At 40.3% G+C, this 21599-nt stretch overlaps 1 protein-coding gene across 3 annotated transcripts in view; it reads right to left on the reverse strand.

The window, feature by feature from the left end:
- Window positions 1–19096, reverse strand: part of SLFN11 (schlafen family member 11) — a 29904-nt gene extending 10808 nt beyond the window's left edge. The window contains exons 1-4 of one of the 3 annotated variants that reach the window (XM_049860544.1): window positions 19044–19096; window positions 14867–14970; window positions 14199–14334; window positions 11450–11589 (exon numbers count right to left, since the gene is read on the reverse strand). Coding sequence is in view for 2 of the 3 variants with exons in the window: in XM_049860542.1 (XP_049716499.1) it covers window positions 8447–8498; window positions 11450–11796 (399 nt within the window). In the remaining variant the exon portion in view is untranslated. Of the gene's footprint in view, window positions 1–8446; window positions 8499–11449; window positions 11821–14198; window positions 14353–14866; window positions 14971–19043 lie in introns of those variants that run through there. The other 2 variants (XM_049860543.1, XM_049860542.1) reach the window with 2 other exon arrangements.
- Window positions 19097–21599: the final 2503 nt, after the last annotated feature.

Raw genomic sequence — 21599 nt, forward strand, 5'->3', positions numbered from 1 at the left:
AACATGTTATCGTATGTTGATGAAGGAGTAGATTGCATAGTACACATAAATTATGTGTTCATTAATTTATTCAAAATATTTTCGTAGTTCCTACTAGGTGCTGGGAGTTGTAGATTTGGTGGTAGGCAAGGATGGGCATAGCTCCTGCCTCTCAGAGCTTATGGACTGGAAGGAAACATGGCCGAATGAAGTAATTCAGTAATGAGTGACAAATACTCTGAAAGGGGAAACACCTAACAGCAACAATCAACTTAATATGAGTAGAGAAGCCTTCCTGGAAGATAGGACATTTAAGCTAAGATCTGAATTAGCCAAGTAAAGGAAACTGAGGTTAGGAGGAGGGGGTAAAGCATTACAATCAGAGAGAATAATAGATGACGCCAGAATCAGCAAAGGAAACAGTACTTTGGAGTGGTGGAGAGATGTTCAGTGACAGGAGATATGAGGCAAGGAGAGAAGGAAGTGATAAAAGAGATTAGAGAATTAGATGAGGGCCACATCTTGAACTGTATTCTTGTAACAGTGTAAAGTCAAAGAAGAGTTTGAAGGAAGGAAGTAACACAAACAGATAAGCATTTTAAAAGGCCACATTACTGATGAAGAGCAGACCTTTGGTTACCAAGGGTTATGGGGAGGATGTGACTACAAAGGAGTTTTTTGGGGTGATGGGACAATTCTGTATCCAGATTGTGGTGGTAATTATACAAATCTGTTCATGTACTAAAACTCATAGAACTATGCACCACAAAAGTTAACATCGTATGATAATTTTTTTAAAAAGGAGGCACAACATGGAGGAAACTGGAAGGCATTATGCTAAGTGAAATTAGTCAGATGCAAAAGGACAAATATCGTATAAGACCACTATTATAAGATTTTGAGAAATAGTTTAAACTGAGAACACATTCTTTTGTGGTTACGAAAGTGGGGAGGGAGGGAGGGTGGGAGAGGGTTATTTACTGATTAGATAGTAGATAAGAACTACTTTAGGTGAAGGGAAGGACAACACCAAATACAGGGGAGGTCTGCACAACTGGACTGGACCAAAAGCAAAGAAGTTTCCTGAATAAACTGAATGCTTCAAAGGTCAGCGGAGCATGGGCGGGGGTTTGGGGACCATGGCTTCAGGGGACATCTAAGTCAACTGGCAAAATAAATTCTATTAAGAAAACATTCTGCATCCCATTTTGAAGTGTGGCGTCTGGGGTCTTAAACGCTAACAAGCAGCCATCTAAGATGCATCAATGCGCCTCAACCCACCTGGATCAAGGGAGAACGAAGAACACCAAGGTCACAAGGTAATTATGAGCCCAAGAGACAGAAAGGGCTACATGAACTAGAGACCACATCATCCTGAGACCAGAAGAACTAGATGGTGCCTGGCCACAACTGATGACTGCCCTGACAGGGAGCACAACACAGAACCCCTGAGGGAGCAGGAAAACAGTGGGATGCAGACCCCGAATTCTCATAAAAAGACCAGAAGACCAGACTTAATGGTCTAAGACTAGAAGAATCCCAGCAGCCATGGTCCCCAAACCTTCTGTTGGCCCAGGACAGGAACCATTCCCGAAGCCAACTCATCAGACATGGACTGGACTGGACAATGGGTTGGAGAGAGATGCTGATGAGGAGTGAGCTACTTGCACCAGGTGGACACTTGAGACTATGTTGGCATCTCCTGTCTGGAGGGAAGATGGGAGAGTAGAGGGGGTTAGAAACTGGCAAAATGGTCATGAAAGGAGAGACTGGAAGGAGGGAGCGGGCTGAGTCATTAGGGGGAGAGTAAGCAGGAGTATGCAGTAAGGTTTATGTAAGTTTCTAAGTGAGAGACTGACTTGATTTGTAAACTTTCACCTAAGGCACAATAAAAATTATTAAAAAAAATAAATAAATGGAGAAAAGTTAAATATTCTTTCCAGAAGACTCTCAAACAATATATGTAGATACCCTTGCCTACAGGAGGTACAGCTTAATCCTCACCATTCCCAGTCCCAAAGAAGAGAATGGAAATGTAAAAATAATAACTTTACAATGGACAAATCTGACAAGCACTCCTCAACCAAGTGATCAAGGTTAACATCGGCAGTGATGTCATGTGGATGCCAGGTACCCCCTGATATAATGTGTTGAGAAGGGCACTTCACCTGTGTGATATTATTTTTAAAACCCAAGTCTAATTATAAGAAAATGCATCTACGTTCTACGAAATACCTGATCAGTACTCCTCAAAACTGTCAAGGTTGTGAAAAACAAGAAAAATCTGGGAGACTGTCACAGGCCAGGGGAGACTAAGGGGGCATGACAAATAAATGCAATGTGGTAACCTGGATTGTATTATGGAACAAAAATGGACATAATGAAAAACTGGTAAAATTTAAATAAAATCTGAAGTTTCATTAGAAAAAAAAGAGGAGGCACATTATTAATTCAGGGTAGAGAACCAATAAGAGAGAATCAGACCTGTATGGAGGGTTTTTCAGTAATTCAGCTGAGATGTGATGGTGTCCTGGGCCACAGTAGTAACAGTGAGGATGAAGAAAATTGAATAGATTTGGAAGATATTTAAGAAATAAAATCAACATGACTCTGTGATTGAACAGAAATACAAAGGATTGAAGTTTAGTAACTGGGTTTTTGGCTTGGGCAATTTTATGGTTAGTGGTACTACTTACTGGCAAAATATCAATAATGATTGAAGATGAGTAATGGATAAACGGGGATTCATTATCTCACCTACTCCATCTTTGTGCATATTTGAAAAGTTTCCATAATAAGAAAATTTTAAACTGACCTCATATATTAAATTTAAGCCTGAGGATCTACTTCCGAAAATTAGCCAATGAAAACCTCACGACAGAACATTGCCCAGCTTGCTTTATTTGTGTGTATTATCAGGAGGGATCAATCACTAGAGAAGAACGATGTTTTGTGAGGCAGAGGCTAACGAGGGTGAGGGGAACTCTCGTAGATGGATTGGTACAGTAGCCACAACGATGAATTCGAACATGCTGGCAATTGTGCGGATGATGCAGACAGGGCAACATTTTGTTCTATTGTACTTAAGGTTGCCATGAGTCAGAGTCGACTCGACAGGAACTATTAAATTTGGGTAGTGGGGTATATTGTGTTTGTTATATTGTTCTCTATATTTTTCTCTAAGTTTGAAATAATTCATAACATAAAAAAGGAAACCTTCATCTCCAAAAGATCTAAAAGGAGAGTCGGGCCTAGGAATTTAGAACATTTGTAAGAAAGTGGTTGAACTTTTGGTCCACGGCTAGGGTGGGAATGGAAGATGGCCAGTGGAGGGAGTAGATCTGATAAATGGGGAAAAGAATGATTAATAGATCCTAAGTCTTTATGAGGTTAAAGAACTTGTATTTGGGAAAGGTTGGGGAAATTAGTAAAACCCAACATTACCACAGTGGGGAGGAGACGCTTTTAAGATTCTCAGAATTGTGCCGCAGCCTGCACAGCCATTTTTTTCTTTCACTTTGGCTGAAGCATGCCATCAAAGTATTTCATTCTTTGATTCATCAGTACAGGAAACATTCAATGAGAACTCATTGTGGGTACATTAAGTGCTGTGAAAGACACAAAGAAGTACAGAGAATCTGCCTTCTGGGGATTTATGGTTTAGGTTGCATCAAATTACCATGACATGGCTTAAACAGTATGTGAAGAAAAATCCATAGGTCTAAATGCCTTCATTGGTAATAAGGAAAAAATAAAAAGATTTTTTTTAAAGAACTAAATTATTATTCCATTGGAATTATGAAAAAGCAATTATTTGATCAAATAACAAGATTAGGGGTTTTGTTTTTGCCTGGTCTTTTTTGTTGTTTAGACAAGCCACTAGCCTCTTTACTATTTAAAAAAAAAAGCTTGGGACGAATAAAAGGGTTGTTGATGCAGGTGTGAAAAGGAAACAGAATTGAAGCAGTAAAATCATTCAGAAGGCCAGGACATTCACAGTAATATCCATTTATCTGATATGTTCCTTGCAAGAGAATTTATAACTATCTTGTTCTATATTTTATGACCATTAAAGTATCCCTGTCAGATTATTTACACCAAGTGTCATTTCAGACATGTGAACGTCTAAGTTTTCACGTTTATTCCTATGGACATTTACTTCCAAGTATTGCATGCTAATTAGTTTTCTTGGGTAAATATTTTCATATTGGCAACTCCCTTCTACACATAAAAAGTCTGGGTTATTTTGTCTGGCAGAGAAGCCTCAAGAGCTCTTAATCTTTTCTTTTCCCTTTAAGAGCTAGAGGAAAATCAATAAATTAGAAACTGGTAGATTTCTTCTGTTAAAATAATGAGTAAGAGAGATTCTGTTCCATCAAAATATATATTAAGAAATTTGAAAACATAAATGAATGTTTTTTTAAAATAGGTAGAAAAACAAAAGTAGTTTAATAAAAAATTGAGAACTCAAATAAATCAATACAAGCGTAAATAATCAGGAAAGTTACCAAAGAAATCTTATAAAGCACCTGGCCCCAGTGGGTTTATTAGAGAACTTTGAAAAAAACTTCAATATCATATAATTACTACATTGTTAAATATACATTGTTTGACACATAAAAAAAAAAGGCATGTTAAAAAATTCAGTCTTATCCTTGTTTTATATATTTTACATTTTACAATATGATAACAATCAATAATCCTTGCACCCATTTTCCCCTTATCTCTTATGGTCTTAATAATATTACATATTACAGTTTTTTACAAATTGTAAGCAACAAATGAAAACAATTTTGTATTCTGCTTTTTTCACTGAACGCTTTATAAACCTTTGAGGTTGTTATGTTTAATTATGTTTCAAAAGCTACATTACATTTAATCAAGCAGATATATGAATGAATTAGGCATTTCTCAATTGTTAAATATTTAGATTATTCCCAGTTCTTAATGATCATAAATAACACTGCATTACTCAACAAATATTTATTGGACGTCTATCATTTGACAAGCACTGTGCTAAATCCAGAGAATAACATGGTAAACAAAACAAACATGTTTCTGCTCACAAGGAGCTCAGTATTTAGAGAAGGAGACAGATATTAAACAAATGTCTACTATAGACAAAAGCTCTGAATACACACAAATGAGCCACTGTCCTTACTTGGCAATTGGAGTGGAGGATGAGCTCAGGGAAGCCTTTCTAGAAAAAGTAACATTTTAAGTTGAGATCTGAAGAATACAAAAGAGGTAAAGAAGGGTAGAAAGAACTTTCCAGGGAGAAGTAGGAAGCAGTATGTCAAGTTTAAACGGCTGACTGTCTGACGTACAGAGATAAAGGGACAGAGAAGCAGGAGATGAACCTGGAGAAGAGATAAGGTGTCAGACTGTGCAGTGCCTGGTGGACCACTTTAAGGATCTGGGACTTTATTCTAAGAGGAAGCCATTGAAGGATTTTATGCAGGAAGACACAACATCAGATGCACATTTTTTCGAAGTTGCCTTTGGCTACAGTGTGGAGAATGGGTTGGAGGGGGCTAGAGTAGTTCACATACTTTGGACACGTTATCTGGAGGGATCAGTCCCTGGAGAAGGACATCGTGCTTGGTAAAATACAGGGTCAGCAAAAAAAAGACGATGACATTCAACAAGATGGATTGACACAGTGGCTGCAAAAATGCGCTCAAGCATAACAACAATTGTGAGGATAGCGCAGTTTCATTCTGTTGTACATAGAGTCGCTCTGAGTCGGAACCAACTCGACAGCACCTAACAACAACAAACAGGATTATGGAAAGACCTCTCTGGGTGCTATTTCAGTAATTCAGATGAGAAGAAGGTGATGTGGTTTAAGGTGGTAACAACGGAGATGAAGTACAGAAAGTTGAGACGTATTTAGAACTGAAGGACCCAATGATTTATAGGAAGTCACATCTATTGTTTGAATTGTTCCTCTTCCTCTCAAAAGGATTGTTTCTGCCTTTTGTTATGGGCTGGTATAGCAACCAAACACTTTATATGTATATTATTTCATTGACCCCTCACAACAAATACTATCTTCATTTTACCAATGAGGAAACTGAGGTTGGGGGACATGCCCAGGTTCGTATGGATGACGCTCGAACTCAAGGGTATTCTGACTTTAACGTCTCGTGCTCCTAATTAACACCCAGACCCTTAATCATCGTACAAACTGGTCTACTGAATTATTAGGCCAAGTTCCCAGGAGTTGGGGGAGGGGGAGGGGGTTGCCAGAGGGCAGGAAAACTTTTCATGACAACAGTAATATAAAAAATACAAAAATTGCATGGGGGCAGGGGTATTTGACATCCTTTAACTTCACAAGGGGGAAGGAGAATCAAGATCAACAGCCCAAAGCTGATTCCTATGAGGCAGGGGTCAGACATGCCTCCTCTCTCCACTATGTTTACCAATTCTGACACCAACTTTCCCTCCTGTGACACTCTACTTCTCTGTTGAATTCAATAGTTCGTCGCAATGACCACACAGAACTCACAGACCATACTCATGGTTATGGGGCTTATTAGTTAAGTAACAGATTACGGTTTAGGTTCAGGAACACTCAGGATACAGTTCTTCCATCAGGACAGCCTCTTCTCAGATGTGCCACGGGCATGCCTCTCTTTGGCCCCTTGGCCTCTGCCCTATTTGAGCAAGTGTTACAAAGCTCTTTTTAGCTCTGTTCATAAGTACCCAGAGGCACCCCACTCTACCAGTAAGCCTCATCCCAAAGGCACTCAGCTCTAGCTCCTTGGGTCGGCAAATCTAGCTCCACCGAGTGCCTGGAGGCACCCTACTCTGCCAGCAACCCTCCCGCCTGAAGGCACACAGCTTTCTTGCTCTGAGGTCAGGGAAGCCCACCACACTGCCTCCTGCTGGTCTCCTGCCAATCTCCTGATTCTGCTGCTGCCCCTTGCCACCTTAAGTGTTACAGCTCTCTCTCTTGGTCTCCTGGTTCCCGGGGCTTCTAAGGGCAGGGATCCCAGGTTCAAAGCACACATGCTGCTCCTGGCTGTTCTTCCTTGGTGGTGGTGAGATCCTCTCCTCCCACCTCTGAGATGGCTTTTTTTAAGCCTAGTGGGATGGCAAAACTGACCAATCCCTTCATTAGGGTTCCACCGACCTTATTTGTGTGGTACCACACCCAACACAGGTGCCATGAACTTTATTTACATCATTAGCAAGCTATCCAGTCCCCTTGGTGGGCCACAATTACCGTACTTGTATGGTCTCACCCAGTCACTTGGGTGGGAATTATAAGACCATGCAGAGAAAGGCCACACAAAAGTGCTCCATCGCACTACAGATAAGTTTAACTATTTTGGCATAATCTCCCAGCTACTGGCAACAGCATTCATTTTATAAAGCACATTTGACAACAAAACCCAGGAAAAATATGGGTCGATTTCTGTTAAGAACCTACAGGCAAAAGACACATGTAAAATGTTACCAGACAGAATACCTCAACACATTAAAAACATTTTTAGATCCGAGAAACAGAAAGTGTTCTTAAAGCCAGAAAAATTACAAATCATAAAGGAAACAGGGGTTGCCTACATCAAAATTTTAAAACGTCTAGCAAAGGATAACCATAAAATGTTAAAAGATCAGTATAAAGGAAGAAATAAAACTGTTCTTTTTACAAGTTGTCTTAGTTACCTAGTGCTGCCATAACAGAAATACCACAAGTGGGTGGCTTTAAAGAACAGAAATTTATTTTCTCACAGTCCGGGGACTAGAATTCCAAATCAGGGTCTTGCCCATGTCAGTTCCTTCTATGGGTCTTTCTCCTAGTTTCTGGTAGCTGCTGGCATTCCTTTGATTGTAGGCGATCTTCACATGGTATCTGTCTTCCCCCTATGTGTATCTCTGTGTCTTTTCTAGTATTTTTTATAACTCAGAAGCAATTAGGTTTAGGACTCACCTTACACTGGTATGACCTTGTTAACATAACAAAAGAAAAACGCAATTTCCAAACACGATCACATCTACAGGTACAGGGGCCAAGACTTCAATATATATTTTGTGAGCACACAATTCAATCCATAACACGGGTGACATGATGGCAAGCCTTGAAAATCCCAAAGTATTTTCAAAATATCTGACAAATAACTCATATATAAAATATATAATGAACTCTCAAAACTTAAAAGTCAACAAAAAATGCAATTAGAAAATGAGCAAGAAACACGAAAATTCATTTTATCAAAGAATCAAGCAGAATGTACAGATGGCAAATAAGCACATAAAAGATGTTCAACATCACTAACCATTAGGGATATGAAAATTAATACTTTGGTGAATGGCTAAAATAAAAAAATGGTGACACCACCAAATGCTGACGAAAATGCACAGTAATGAGATCTTTCGTACATTGCTCATGGAAATGTAAAATGGTACAGCCACTCCGGAAAATAGTGGTTTCTTAAAAAACTAAATATACATTTACCTTGTGTCTTAGGCTGGGTTCTCTGGAGAAGCAAAACCAGTAAAGCATATAACTAGAGAGAGAGAGAGAGATTTATATTAAGGAAATGGCTCACGAGGTTGTAGAGGCTGGGACGTCCCAAGTCCTTGGGTCAGGCTGGAGGCTTCTCCTGACTCATGTAGGTGCAGAGGCTAGAAAACCCAAGATCCAGACCGTGGACGCTGATGAATCCCAAGATCAGCAGACAAGACAGCAGGTAAGCTGCTAGCTCAAGTCCCAAGAACCAGAGGTCAGACAAACAGGAGCCAGCTGCAGGATCCAGCGTAAGCAAAAGCCCACAATCCTTGCCAGAAAGTTCACCTATATTGGATGCAGGTCACACCCCCAAGGAAACTCCTTTTCAACTGATCGGCCATTCACAGCAGATCCCATTATAGAGGTGATCACATTATATCAAATCTCATCACAGAGGTGATCACATCATTATACGACTGCCAAACGACATCATAACTGCCAAACCACTGAGAATCATGGCTTAGTCAAGTTGACAGACAGCCTTAATGATCACACCATACAACCCAGCAATTGCACTACTGGGCATTTATCACAGAGAAATGAAAATCTATATCCACATAAAAGAAACTGCACATGATTGTTTATAACAACTTTGTTTGTAATAGTGCCAAGCCTGAAACAATCAAAATGCTCCTCAATAGATGAAGTTAAATAAACTGTGGTACATTCATACCATGGAATCCCACTCAGAAATACAAAAGAACAAACTATATTTGCAATAACTGATTGGATCTTAAGGGCATTGTGCTGAGTGAAAAGAGCCAATCTCAAAAGGTCATATATTGTGTGTATGATCCCATTTATATGAGATTCTTGAAATGACAAGATTATAGACATGGAATAACAGATTAGTGGTTGCCAGGGGCTAGGGATTGTGGGGCAGGGAACATGGGAGGGTCTGACTATAAAGAGGTAGCATGACGGAGGTCTTTGTAGTGATGGCATAGTTTTGTATCTTGAATGTGGTGGTGGGTTCACAAATCTACACGTGGTAAAATAGCAAAACTATACACACGCATTGTACCAACGTCAATGTCCTGGTTTTGATATTGTACTATAATTATGTAAGATGTAACCACTGCAGAAAACTGGGTGAAAGGTACCCGAGATCGCTCAGTACTATCTTTGAAACTTGTTGTGAATCTAAAATAATTTCAAAATAAAAAGTTTTTAAAGAGTCAAGCAAAGGCTGAAAGGATATATCTTCAACACGTAAAAGATTAGTATCAAAACATAAAAAAAAAACTCCTACAAATCAATAAGATGAAAATGAACAGCTCGATCGGAAAACGGGAAAAAGAAATCAACAGGTATTCACAGAAGAGGGAACACAAATGGCTAGCAAACACATGAGAAGATGCCTAACCTCATAGTAGTTAGAGAAATGTAAAGGAAGACAATAACAAAATAGCATTTTATGCCATTCAGATTGGCAAAAATTATCAAGTGTTGACCAAGATATAGAAAAATTGTGACTCTTGTACATTCTTGGTAGCAGCATAAAATGATGCAACATTGTGGAGAGAAATTTGGTGGTTTCTATTAAAACTGAACATGTACATAACCTTGGGCTCGGCAATTCCACATTCTGGCTTATACCTTAGGAAAAAAAAACATGTCAAATGCACACAAGGAGGACCCAAACCAAAACCCAGTGCCGTGGAGTCGATTCCGACTCATAGCGACCCTATAGGACAGAGTAGAACTGCCCCATAGAGTTTCCAAGGAGCGCCTGGTGGATTCGAACTGCTGACCCTTTGGTTAGCAGCCATAGCTCTTAACCACTATGCCACCAGGGTTCCCCACAGAAAGAGACAAGTACAAAAATGGTCATTTTAGCCCTGTTTGTAGCAGTAAGTTTTGGGAATGGCCTAACTATCCCTCAATGGAATGGAGTAATAAGATGAGGTGGTATTTATAAAAAGGAATACTATGAATTGCTCTAAAACAATAAACTAACACACACATACTTAAGGACATAGTTATCAGAAACAAAACGTACAGAAAAAAAAAAAGGTGCAGACATGTTCATTTAGAATTATACCACTTATATAAGCTAAACATGCACACACAACAATGCTACATATTATTCCTGAATATGTGTACATAAAAGCTGTCTGTGTGTGTTAAAAAAATTTGGAAAGAATTATACTAAATTCAGGATACTGGTTGCCTCTAAGAAAGGGAGAAAAAAATGGAGTTGGAGATGGGAAGCAAAGGAAGCCACAGATTTATCTGCAATATTTTATTTCTTGATTTTAAAAGAGGTTTGAAGTGAAATGCTAAGTTGTCAACTTGGGGTAATGGGTACACTGTTTGTTATGTTATCTTTGTACTTATTTAAGTTTATCATTATTGTTATTATTAAACACACACACATACACACATACTTACCGAAGTTGGGTTTATCCCAGTATACAAAATTGTACAATACAAGGAAAACCAATAATTAATATAAAACGTCACAGGCACAATTAATAGAAAAATCAAAATTTTCCCAATAAATATAAAGTTGTTTGATAATATTTACAAAGCATTTTAGAGAAGCATTATTTAAGAATAGTTTCTCAATTTGAGAAAACCCTAAGGCAACAACAGTTTTGAAACACACATGCGAACCACAGACACCTCACACGTACATACACGTCTCACAAACACACTTTACCTACGCACATCACACAATACACATATCTCTGACCTCACACTCATACACTTTGCACCTCACAGACACACTTCACGTACACACCTAACATACACATATGTACGCCTCACACACACGCCTCACACACTTCACATACACACATGCACACCTCAAACACATACACACACCTCATTCACACACACATAGAACCCACAGACATTTCGCACACACAAAAGCACACCTTACACTCATCTCACAGCCACACCTCTCGCACCCGCGCATCCTTCCGCGGCCACACGCGGTCCAACCTGCGCCCGGCGCCGCTCGCCTGCTCCGTGCCGCTCGCCGAAGGCCGCCTACCAGGGCAGGTGTGTCCGCCGCCTAGTGTCGAGCAGCCTCCCTCGTCTGACGCCAGCGACGCTGCAGCCGTGCACTGCCAGGGGGGCTCCTGCAGGAGGGCGCCAGCGGTGGTCAGGGGTGAGGGGACAGAGCGGGAGTGTGTGTGAGTGTGCGTCTGAGTGTCTGTGTAGGTGTGAGACAGACCCCGGTGTGTTGGTTTTGGAGGCGGAGAAGCAGGGTCGTGAGTGAGTGGTGGTGTAAGGAGGGTCTCAGCAAGGGGAACAGAGCCTCTGCGTGTGGGCCGAAGGGGAAACATGTGACACGGAAGTAGAGTTCTGAGTCCCAGGGCTCTGAGAAACAGGCCACCGGACCAGGAGACCTCAGACCGGATCTGTCTGCCCGCCCCGGCCCCCCGCCCCCCCCGCCCCCGCCCCCGCCCCCGCCCCCGCCCCCGCCCCAGTCACCATGCTTTCGTGCATTTCACAGAGGACGACTCAAGCCAGGGAAGTTCAGACCTGCTCAAGTATCAGAATACCTTCTCTGACTTAATTTTCCCCTACCACGATACTGTAACAGTGGTTTGTTGTTCATACACATACTGAAATCATTCGTTTAATTTGGGTCTTTAAAAAAAAAATCACCTTACATTTATGGCTGAAGTAATTTAAAAAAAATTATGACAGCCCCCACAGTGTTGCATCCAGTTTCCTTTGCTGGGCTTCCACCACCGCCCCCACCCCAAGCTTTGCATTTTGAATCCTGCTTTTGCTTGGAGGTTATATGTAAACCCCATTGCGCCTGGGTAGTATGATTAAGAATGTCGCTGACTTAACTTGTATGAACTCCCTACTTTTAAACTCCTTGAAAGTAATTTGTCTGCCTGCCCTTTGGGGAGTAGTCTTGGCAGCAGCAGCTCTGACTGACTTTTTTCCTTGTACAAGGAAATAAAGTTGCCTTTCCTGTTCTCCCACCTTGGTCTCTCGTTTATTGGCTAATATGAGTCAGGTCCAGCAAGAACCTGGGGTTTCCACGTATTAAGATTTCTGTTATTGAAATGAGCATGCCAAAATGCTCTTTAGAGAAAAGATCCAGAATATATGTACGTATTGCCTTTGTTTAGTATTCATTTGTGCCCTGTCTCCAAAAGGATTTCAGAAAGCAACTCTTTAAGGTTGAGTAAGTTCACTTTCCAATGCTCTCACAAGTTAATTGTTGTAATTAATGTTTTGTTGTTGTTGTTAGGTGCCGTCCAGCCGGTTCCGACTCATAGTGACCCTATGCACAACAGAACGAAACACTGCCTGGTCCTGAGCCATCCTCAGAGTCATTGTTATGCTTGAGCTCATTGTCGCAGCCACTGTGTCAATCCACCTCGTTGAGGATCTTCCTCTTTTCTGCTGACCCTGTACTTTGCCAAGCATGATGTCCTTCTCCAGGGGCTGATCCCTTCTGACAATATGTCCAAAGTATGTCTCACCATCCTTGCTTCTAAGGAGCATTCTGGTTGTACTTCTTCCAAGACAGATTTGTTCATTCTTCTGGCAGTCCATGGTATGTTCAATATTCTTCGCCAACACCACAACTCGAAGGCGTCAAGTGTATTTTCTGTCCCACTCACAAAACTAACCTCGAAAATCCAACTAGGTCATAGCCTCCCAGTAAAATATTTTTATTTTCTTCTAAAAAACAAAACAGTATATAACCAAGAAAAGCCCAAACCCACTGCTGTTGAGTCAATTCTGACTCATAGTGACCCTACAGGACAGAGTAGAGGTGCCCCATAGGGTTTCCAAAGCTGTAAATCTTTACAGAGGCAGACTGTTTATCTTTCACTGAACTGCTGACCTTTTTGGTTAATAGCTTAGTGCTTTAACCACTGTGCCAGCAGGGCTCCTTAAACAGCGTATACATTATAAGAAACTATAACACAAGAAAAACGTGAACTTCAACCAACTGGTTAACTGATAAAGCCTTCTTGTCAAGGCTCTATCTCCTCCCTGTCCTGTCTGAAAGTTTGCTCCTTAGGACTCTGATCATTTCACCCTTAAGCACCGTAACCGTCTACACCACCCTCTGCCTCAGGCATTGGTCTGGTCTGGAATCCTGTATACCTGTTCTCAGCTAGAGGTGAGTGCCATCAAAGGGCTGGTTCTCCTCCCTGTTTACTTCACTCATTTGAGAAAAGCGTGGGCCTTGGATGTCATGGTCCCCGGACCCTTTGTTAGCCAAGGATTGGAACCATTCCTGAAGCCAACTCTCCGGACAGGGATTGGACTGGACTATAAGATGGATAATGGTAATGAAACTGGTGAGGAGTGACACGTGAGACTATGTGGCAACTCCTGTCTGGAGGCGAGATGAGAAGGAAGAAGGGGGCAGAAGCTGGCTGAATGGAAACGGGGAATACAGGGTGGAGAGGAGGAGTGTGTAGTCTCATTAGGAGGAGAGCAGCTAGGAGTAAATAGCAAGATGTGTACAACTTTTTGTATGAGAGACTGACTTGTAAACTTTCAGTTAAAGCACAATAAATAAGTTAATTTAAGAAAGAAAAGTGTGGACCTAATTGTCAGCCTTAGCTTCTCTTGATTGCATTAGATACAACTGCAAAAGCCTATAGCCTAGGGTGGATTTTTATCTTAGAATTTTATGGTCTCTTTTTGAGACCAACCTTTCTATTCATCAGGCATAGCCTGCGTCTCTCTGGCAGTCTGCACGTACCTTGGGAATTAAAAGATTCCTTGGGGTTGGAGTGTTGAACAGAAAACTCCTGGAGTCCTGACCAGTTGAGCGGTCCTCAGCTTGACTGTGGACCCAGGTAAACTTCAGAGGGACGGAATGGTTCTGAAATCTGAGCCTGCGGCAGAAAAACAACCGCAGGTGGAATACCAGGTTTGGTTTCTCCGAAAATGAAACTAGAAAGTTCGCGCCTATTTTAGGCCAGGAAGTGAAACTAGAATGCTCCCACCTTCCGGCCTCAAGGATGTTCCCTGTTTATCGTTATGAACCTGATTCCAATAACAAAAAATAATATAGCAAGCATTATCACTTTAGGACTTTGCTGAAATATGGCAAATAGAGTAGGTAATTTTCTGATTGCAGTCAAGATTACAAGTTACAAATTACCCAGGAGACACAGCATTTTAAAAAACCATATGCAAAAAGTGTCCAGTGAGGAAGCCCAGCAGGGTTCAGGTGAGCTGCCTCAATACCCATCATTCACTGAGGACTTAATTTTGAGCCAAATGCTATGCTAAGCATTTCATGTTGTCACGTGCCGTCTGATCAATTCCGACTCATAGTGACCCTATGTGACAGAATAGAACTGCCCCTAGGGTTTCCCAGGTTGTAATCTTTATGGGAAAATTTAGGAAACACTGTTTAGGTACCTTTGGACAGATGTTTGTTTCAGAGACCTCCTGAGTTGTGCACCTGGCAACTGCTATGCCTCAGGAGCTGGGCTCAGCCATCAACACAGGCTACTTACAGTGATCTGTGGGGAAATGAGGGAAGAAGTGAAGTAGAGAAAATATATTTTCTGTAGTGTTTTGGCATTAAAATAAGAGAGCATGTTTTTCTAGTTTAGCTGTATAAGCTGTGATTAAAATCTTTTGTCTTTGCGAATGTTGATTACTTGCTCTGGAATCTGCCTCACAGCTGTTCCTTTGTAGAAAAACAAATTCCATTGTAGAAAAACAAGGTAATCAAGATTTTCTATTGTTGACTAAACCATATTTCTCTCCAAGGTGACAAAAACAATGAGCGATACCATCAGGACCCGAGATAATTGAGCAAAACCCAGACCTATCTTGTGACTGAAACCAGGATGGTGTAAAGAGGCCTGCAAGACGTCAACAATAGGTCACTTGGTCATTATGTCCCCCTCAAAGAAGAATCAACATTCCTGGAAATCTCTAAACCCTGACCCTCTACCTATAAAACTCTCTTGGGGCAGACAGAATCTGGGGGAAATTTAGCCCCCTCTGTCTCTTGAACGTGGTGTTCAATAAAGCCCTGTTGCTGCTTACCTCCTCCTGTCTCAGTATTGGCCTTGCAGCAGGCGGCTCGAATCTGCGATTTGCAGTAACAGAAGAATGCTTCCTTCTTAATTGTATTACTCTATCGCTGAGCCCTCCCAAACGTTTTCTGCACTCCCCATATTTTATGGAATTTAGTAAAAGAGCTTTTGCACTTTTTACTTGCTCTTTACACTCTTCCTCTCTATAGGTGTGAGTTCTTTATAGATGGGCTGGACCAAAAAACCAATGGAACACAGAGACTCTGCTACACGGGAATCACTCCTCCCTTGGCTGTGACATGGAAAATGTCTCACATACTGTATGACAGCGTGCAAAGTGGGAAAGGGCCACTAAAACAACCCACCCAAGGAAACATAGCAGAATTACAATATGATTACAACTCCACTGAAACGCATCTGCTGATGGACAAACACTGGAAATGAATGAGCAAAAATGAAAATGCGTTATACACTTGTGAGAATATGGATGAGCTCTGTCATTCTCTATTTTTAGATTTTTTTTGTAATGTCATTATACAGACCTCGTAATGAAAGGTATATTTTTAAAGTTTCATATCTAAACATTTCCTGTTATGTAAATCATATTAAGAACAGCCATATTGGTTAATAACAAAAATATTCTAAGTATAACCAATCCTAATCTCAACATCAGATCAAATAAATTACTGTTGGTAAGGAGACTCGTGCCTTTAAATTTGGCTTACAGGGATGCAGAATAGCATAGAGGTTATAATGAACTTCTGGGGTCAGACAGACATGGGTTGAGATCCTGAGTTCAGAACTCATTAGTTCTATGATTTTGAGCCACAGCTTCCTCAACTGTAAATCAGAGATAATAACGACTCAAATTTATTGAGACTTTACTACATGCCATGCTTTACTTCAGTCTTCATCTTAATTTTATGATGTAGTTACGACTTCTTATTTTACAGATGAGAAAACTGAGTCTTACAAGGACAAAGTAACTTGCCTGGAATCATCTAGCCAATTAAGAGTAGAGTTGGAATTGAAAGCCAGGGTCAGTCTGACTCTAGGACTCTTAGTACCACCTTATTCAACCTTACGTGGGGCTGTTGTATATAATTTAAAGAGTTGCTGGCAGGATAAAAGATACAGCATAGTTAAAATATTTTTCACAGTGTCTGACACAAAGTAAGCACTTAATATATGCTAGCTGTATCATATGTACCAGAGGAGGCAACAGTGGGACTGCAGAGGGTTTTTAATGCATTAGCCATTAGCCATTGACTGGTAGAGATTGTTTGTCATATGTGCCTGGCATCTCTCACTGTCCCCACCCTTCACCTATGCCTCTTACAAGTTGTATAGTTGGGCTAAGAAGAATAGCCTTCCCTGATGAAACAGGGAGTGAATGCGGACTTTAAATGTAAATGACCTGAGGTAATAATAGTAAGAGAAAGTACATAGTGGCTATGTCCTGCTTCCTCATTCTTCACCTCCATCTTAGGCCAAGAATAAAAGAAGGAACAAAATTTAAAATAGATCCCATTTATTTCAAAATCATGCATGCCTTCTGTCAGATGAAGATATTGAAGGAGGCAGCTTAAGGCTTCTCTTTCCCCTTGTGAGTGAGACAGACTCAGAGGGAAAACACCATGCCTGGAACTTCCTACATGCCTGTTTCATTTGATAACCTGTGGGATCTGCTCTGAGATTATATATATATTTCTAAGGGGTATTAAAGGAAGGAAACTGGGGACTTTCTAAATCACCAGGCAGCATCTCCAAGGTTGCAGTGGGAGAAGCCAGGATGCAGCCTCCTTAGAGGGTATTTGGCAGTTTGTGTCAAGAGAACTTGACCTTGACTGGGTCAGGAATATGACTAGAGTCTGATCCTAAACTTCTCAAATCAAGAAATTCAGTTTTTTCCAAAACTATGAGAAGGCTCTGGGAGGACTGACAGATGTTAACTATAGGAAACAGTATAGGCAAGTCAGCAGTTTTCACTTACAGTGGAGGTTAATGCTTTCCAGAGATGAGCATTTCACAGAGGGTTCTGATAGCTAACTTGAGTTACTTTTGCCTCTGGAAAGTATTTTTGGAGTACTTAAAGATTTCCAGAGTTGAGACTACCAAATCAAGAATTCTATATGAATGTTATATTTATCAGGCTGTGCCACTCACTAAAACTGTGACTCTGAGAAAGTTAAATTCTCTGTGCCTCAGTTTTATCATCTATAAAATGGGAGTAATATGTATATACCTCATTGAGTTGTTATGAGAATGTATGTATGTACATAAAGCACTTAGCAAATAGTAGCTGGTTATAATAAGATCTCACTAAATAGTAACAAATGGTTATTATAAATTTTGTGCTTATTTCAAACTGAAGCTTCTTGAAAATGATATTATGGCCAGTCTCCCCAAAACCCTGGGAAACTGGGGCAGCTCAGGCATCATACGAGATCTAATCTACCTCTACACTGTCTGCTCTTTTCTTCAATGTATTTCTCCACATCAGTCTATCTCTTCCCAAGAAAGCCTTCTTTGTGGTCAGGTCATCTTGTCTTTCTCTGAGATAGTACACGACATCAGTCTCTAGTGACTAAAGTTCCCCCTCCCCAAAGCCAGCTTCAGCAACTGATTTCCCTGGGCCTGAGATAGGCCCTGTTGAGCACCTAGAGCCATCCTCCTGGCCTTGGAGAAGGAATAAATTTGCAATTGGAGGAAAGGATAATTTTCCAGCTCCACTAACCTGGGGAGCTCAGGACAGAAGCAGCTCCTGTCCAGGCATAAACGGTCCATGGATTTTGAGTACCTTTCCCCTCTGCATGGACCTGTGTGGACCTATTTCAGGAGAATAGGCCCTTGTTGGCAGACTCCAACCGTTTCAGCTGTGCAGTGGAGAGGTGGGTGTTTGAAGTTTGATGTTGCTTTGCCTATTAAACGGTTTCCTCACCTACCCACATCAGGAGCCTAAGGACTGGTAGCTCCACTCAGACCACCCAGCCACCCACCAGTTATACCCAGGGATAACTGGTACCTCCCAGTCCTTACAATCAAAAACACTGGGTGCCCATGGTCCATCTGCAGAACCCACCCACCTGTACACTCTAAGGAACAGGTACACACTGTCCTCAGAGACACTTGGGGAATGATTCTCAGCCCCCTGCCTTGTTCAGAGTGTGACCCCCTGCTGCAACCAGATACTAGTACCTACACCAATCACTTCTGCCCTTCTAAGACTGTAGGACAGAGCCTGTACCACACACTTGATGATCAGCTACCTGGACAACTGAGCTGAATTCATACAACAAAAGCGAAGGGACTTCTAGACTGATATACCTGATAACAGCTCTAGCCATCTGGGGACAGGACGTCAGTGCTCCAAAGGCGAAAATAATCAAGCTAGCTCACTCAAGCAACCCATTTGGGCATGTCAAAAAAAACAAAGCAAGAAGTTATGACACAGTAAGCAAACATAAAACAAACTAATACAATAACTTATAGATGGCTCAGAGACAATAGTCAGTATCAAGTCACATAAAGAAACAGACCATGATTACCTCAGCAAGCACTCAAAACAAAGAATCAAGGGATCTTCTAGATGAAAGTTCCTTCCTGGAGTTACCAGAAACAGAATACAAAAGATTAATATACAGAACCCTTCAAGACATCAGGAAGGAAATGAGGCAATATGCAGAACAAGCCAAGGAACACACAGATAAAGCAGTTGAAGAAATTAAAAAGATAATTCAGGAACGTAATGAAAAATGTAATAAGCTGGAAAAATCCATATACAGACAGCAATCAGAAATTCAGAAGATTAACAATAAAATTACAGAATTAGACAACTCAGTAGAAAGTCAGAGGAGCAGAATTGAGCAAGTGGAAGGCAGAATTTCTGAACTTGAAGATAAAGCACTTGGAACTAATATATTTGAAGAAAAATCAGATAAAAGAATTTTAAAAAATGAAGAAAGCTTAAGAATCATGTGGGACTCCATGAAGAGAATTAACCTACCAGTGATTGGAGTTCCAGAACAGGGAGGGATAACAGAAAATACAGAGAGAATTGTTGAAGATTTATTGGCAGAAAACTTCCCTGATATCATGAAAGCTGAGAAGATATCTATCCAAGATGTTCATCGAACTCCACATAAGGTAGATTTTAAAAGAAGTCACCAAGACATATTATAATCAAACTTGCCAAAACCAAAGATAAAGAATTATAAGAGCATCTAGGGATAAACGAAAAGTCACCTACAAAGGAGAGTCAATAAGAACAAGCTTGGACTACTCAGCAGAAACCATGCGGGCAAGAAGGCAATGGGATGACTTAAATAATAAATTGAAGGAAAAAAAACTGCCAGCCATGAACCTTATATCCAGCAAAACTGTCTCTCAAATATGAAGGTGAAATTAGGACATTTCCAGATAAACTGAAGTTTAGGAAATTCATAAAAATCAAACCAAAACTACAAGAAATACTAAAGGGAGTTCTTTGGCTAGAAAATCGATAATATCAGGTATCAACCCAAGACTAGAACACTGGGCAGAGCAACCAGAAGTCAACCCAGAGAGGGAAATCACAAAAATAAATCAAGATAAAAAAGCTCAAGAAAGGGAAACGGCAATGTTATTACGTAAAAGAAGACAACATTAAAACGATAAAGAGGAACTAAGAAACGTAGTCATAGATCTTGCATATGGAAAGGAAGACAAGGCGATACAAAGAAATAAAAGTTAGGTTTAAACTTGGAAAAATAAGGGTAAAGAGGTAACGACAAAGGAGACAAACTATCCTACTCATTAAAATAAAATACAAGAAAAAAATAGAGACTCAGCAGAAAGAAAATCAACAACAACGAATATGAGGAAAGGACAATATGTAAAGATAACCTACTCAGCACATAAAATGAAGTGGGAAAAAGCAACTGTCAACAACACACAAAAAAAGACATCAAAATGATAGCACTAAATTCATATATACCCATAATTATGCTGAATGTAAATGGACTAAAAAATGGACTAAATGCATCAATAAAGAGACCGAGAGTGGCAGAATGGGTTAAAAACACGATCTGTCTATATGCTGCCTACAAGAGACACACCTTAGACTTAGAGACAAAAACGAACTAAAACTCAAAGGATGGAAAAAAATATATCAAGCAAACAACAATCAAAAAAGAGCAGGAGTGGCAATATTAATTTCTGACAAAATAGACTTTAAAGTTAAATACATCATAAAGGATAAGAAAGGATGCTATATAATGATTAAAGGGACAATACACCAAGAAGATATAACCATATTAAATATTTATGCACCAATGACAGGGCTGCAAGATACATAAAACAAACTCTATCAGCGTTGAAAAGTGAGATAGACAGCTGCACAATAATAGTAGGAAACTTCAACACAACTTTCAAGTAGCTAAAGTTGTTTTCTGTATAATATTAAGGTTACATAATTCATGTTCCTATCAGTAATTCTCTAAGTTAAATTCTTCCTCTGAGCTTCTGGGTTAAGTTGATGAGCGTTGGTTTTACTTTCCCTGGGAGCATGTTCCCACGGGAAGACAACATACCCTGAATCACCTGTTTCTAAAATACCAATGCCTCTTTTTTTTTTTTTTTTTTTTTTTGTCATCAGGACCTGGTATCAGCATATTGTTCTCTTATTTAAGGCAACAAATCTGTATGTTATCAGGTAAAGTGATTGGGATTTTTCTATGCACGTCCCATCAGAACACAACAGAAAAAGTATGCATAAGATGAATCTTTTATCCAGGCCATCCTTTTCACCCAGTAGCCCCATCTCTGGGAATTTATAAATATACCAAAGACAGAAAAGGTTATATGCCTGAGTATATGCCTGGCTCAATTTTAATAATGTAAAATTTCCTAGTGACCCAAATCATAGGGGAATGATTCCTGAAATTTCATATGACCTGGCTAGGATATGTGCAACCAGTAAAACTGTAATTTTGAAGGCTGTGGTATGAGACAGGAAAATATCTGCGTTAGCTACAGCTGTGAAACAAACAGCCTTGAAATCTCAGCCATACAATAATATGCATTTATTTCTCGCTCATGTATTTGCAGATCATTTGGGTTTCGGC

The sequence above is a fragment of the Elephas maximus genome, chromosome 19 (assembly GCF_024166365.1).
Source record: "Elephas maximus indicus isolate mEleMax1 chromosome 19, mEleMax1 primary haplotype, whole genome shotgun sequence".
Lineage (NCBI taxonomy): Eukaryota > Metazoa > Chordata > Mammalia > Proboscidea > Elephantidae > Elephas > Elephas maximus.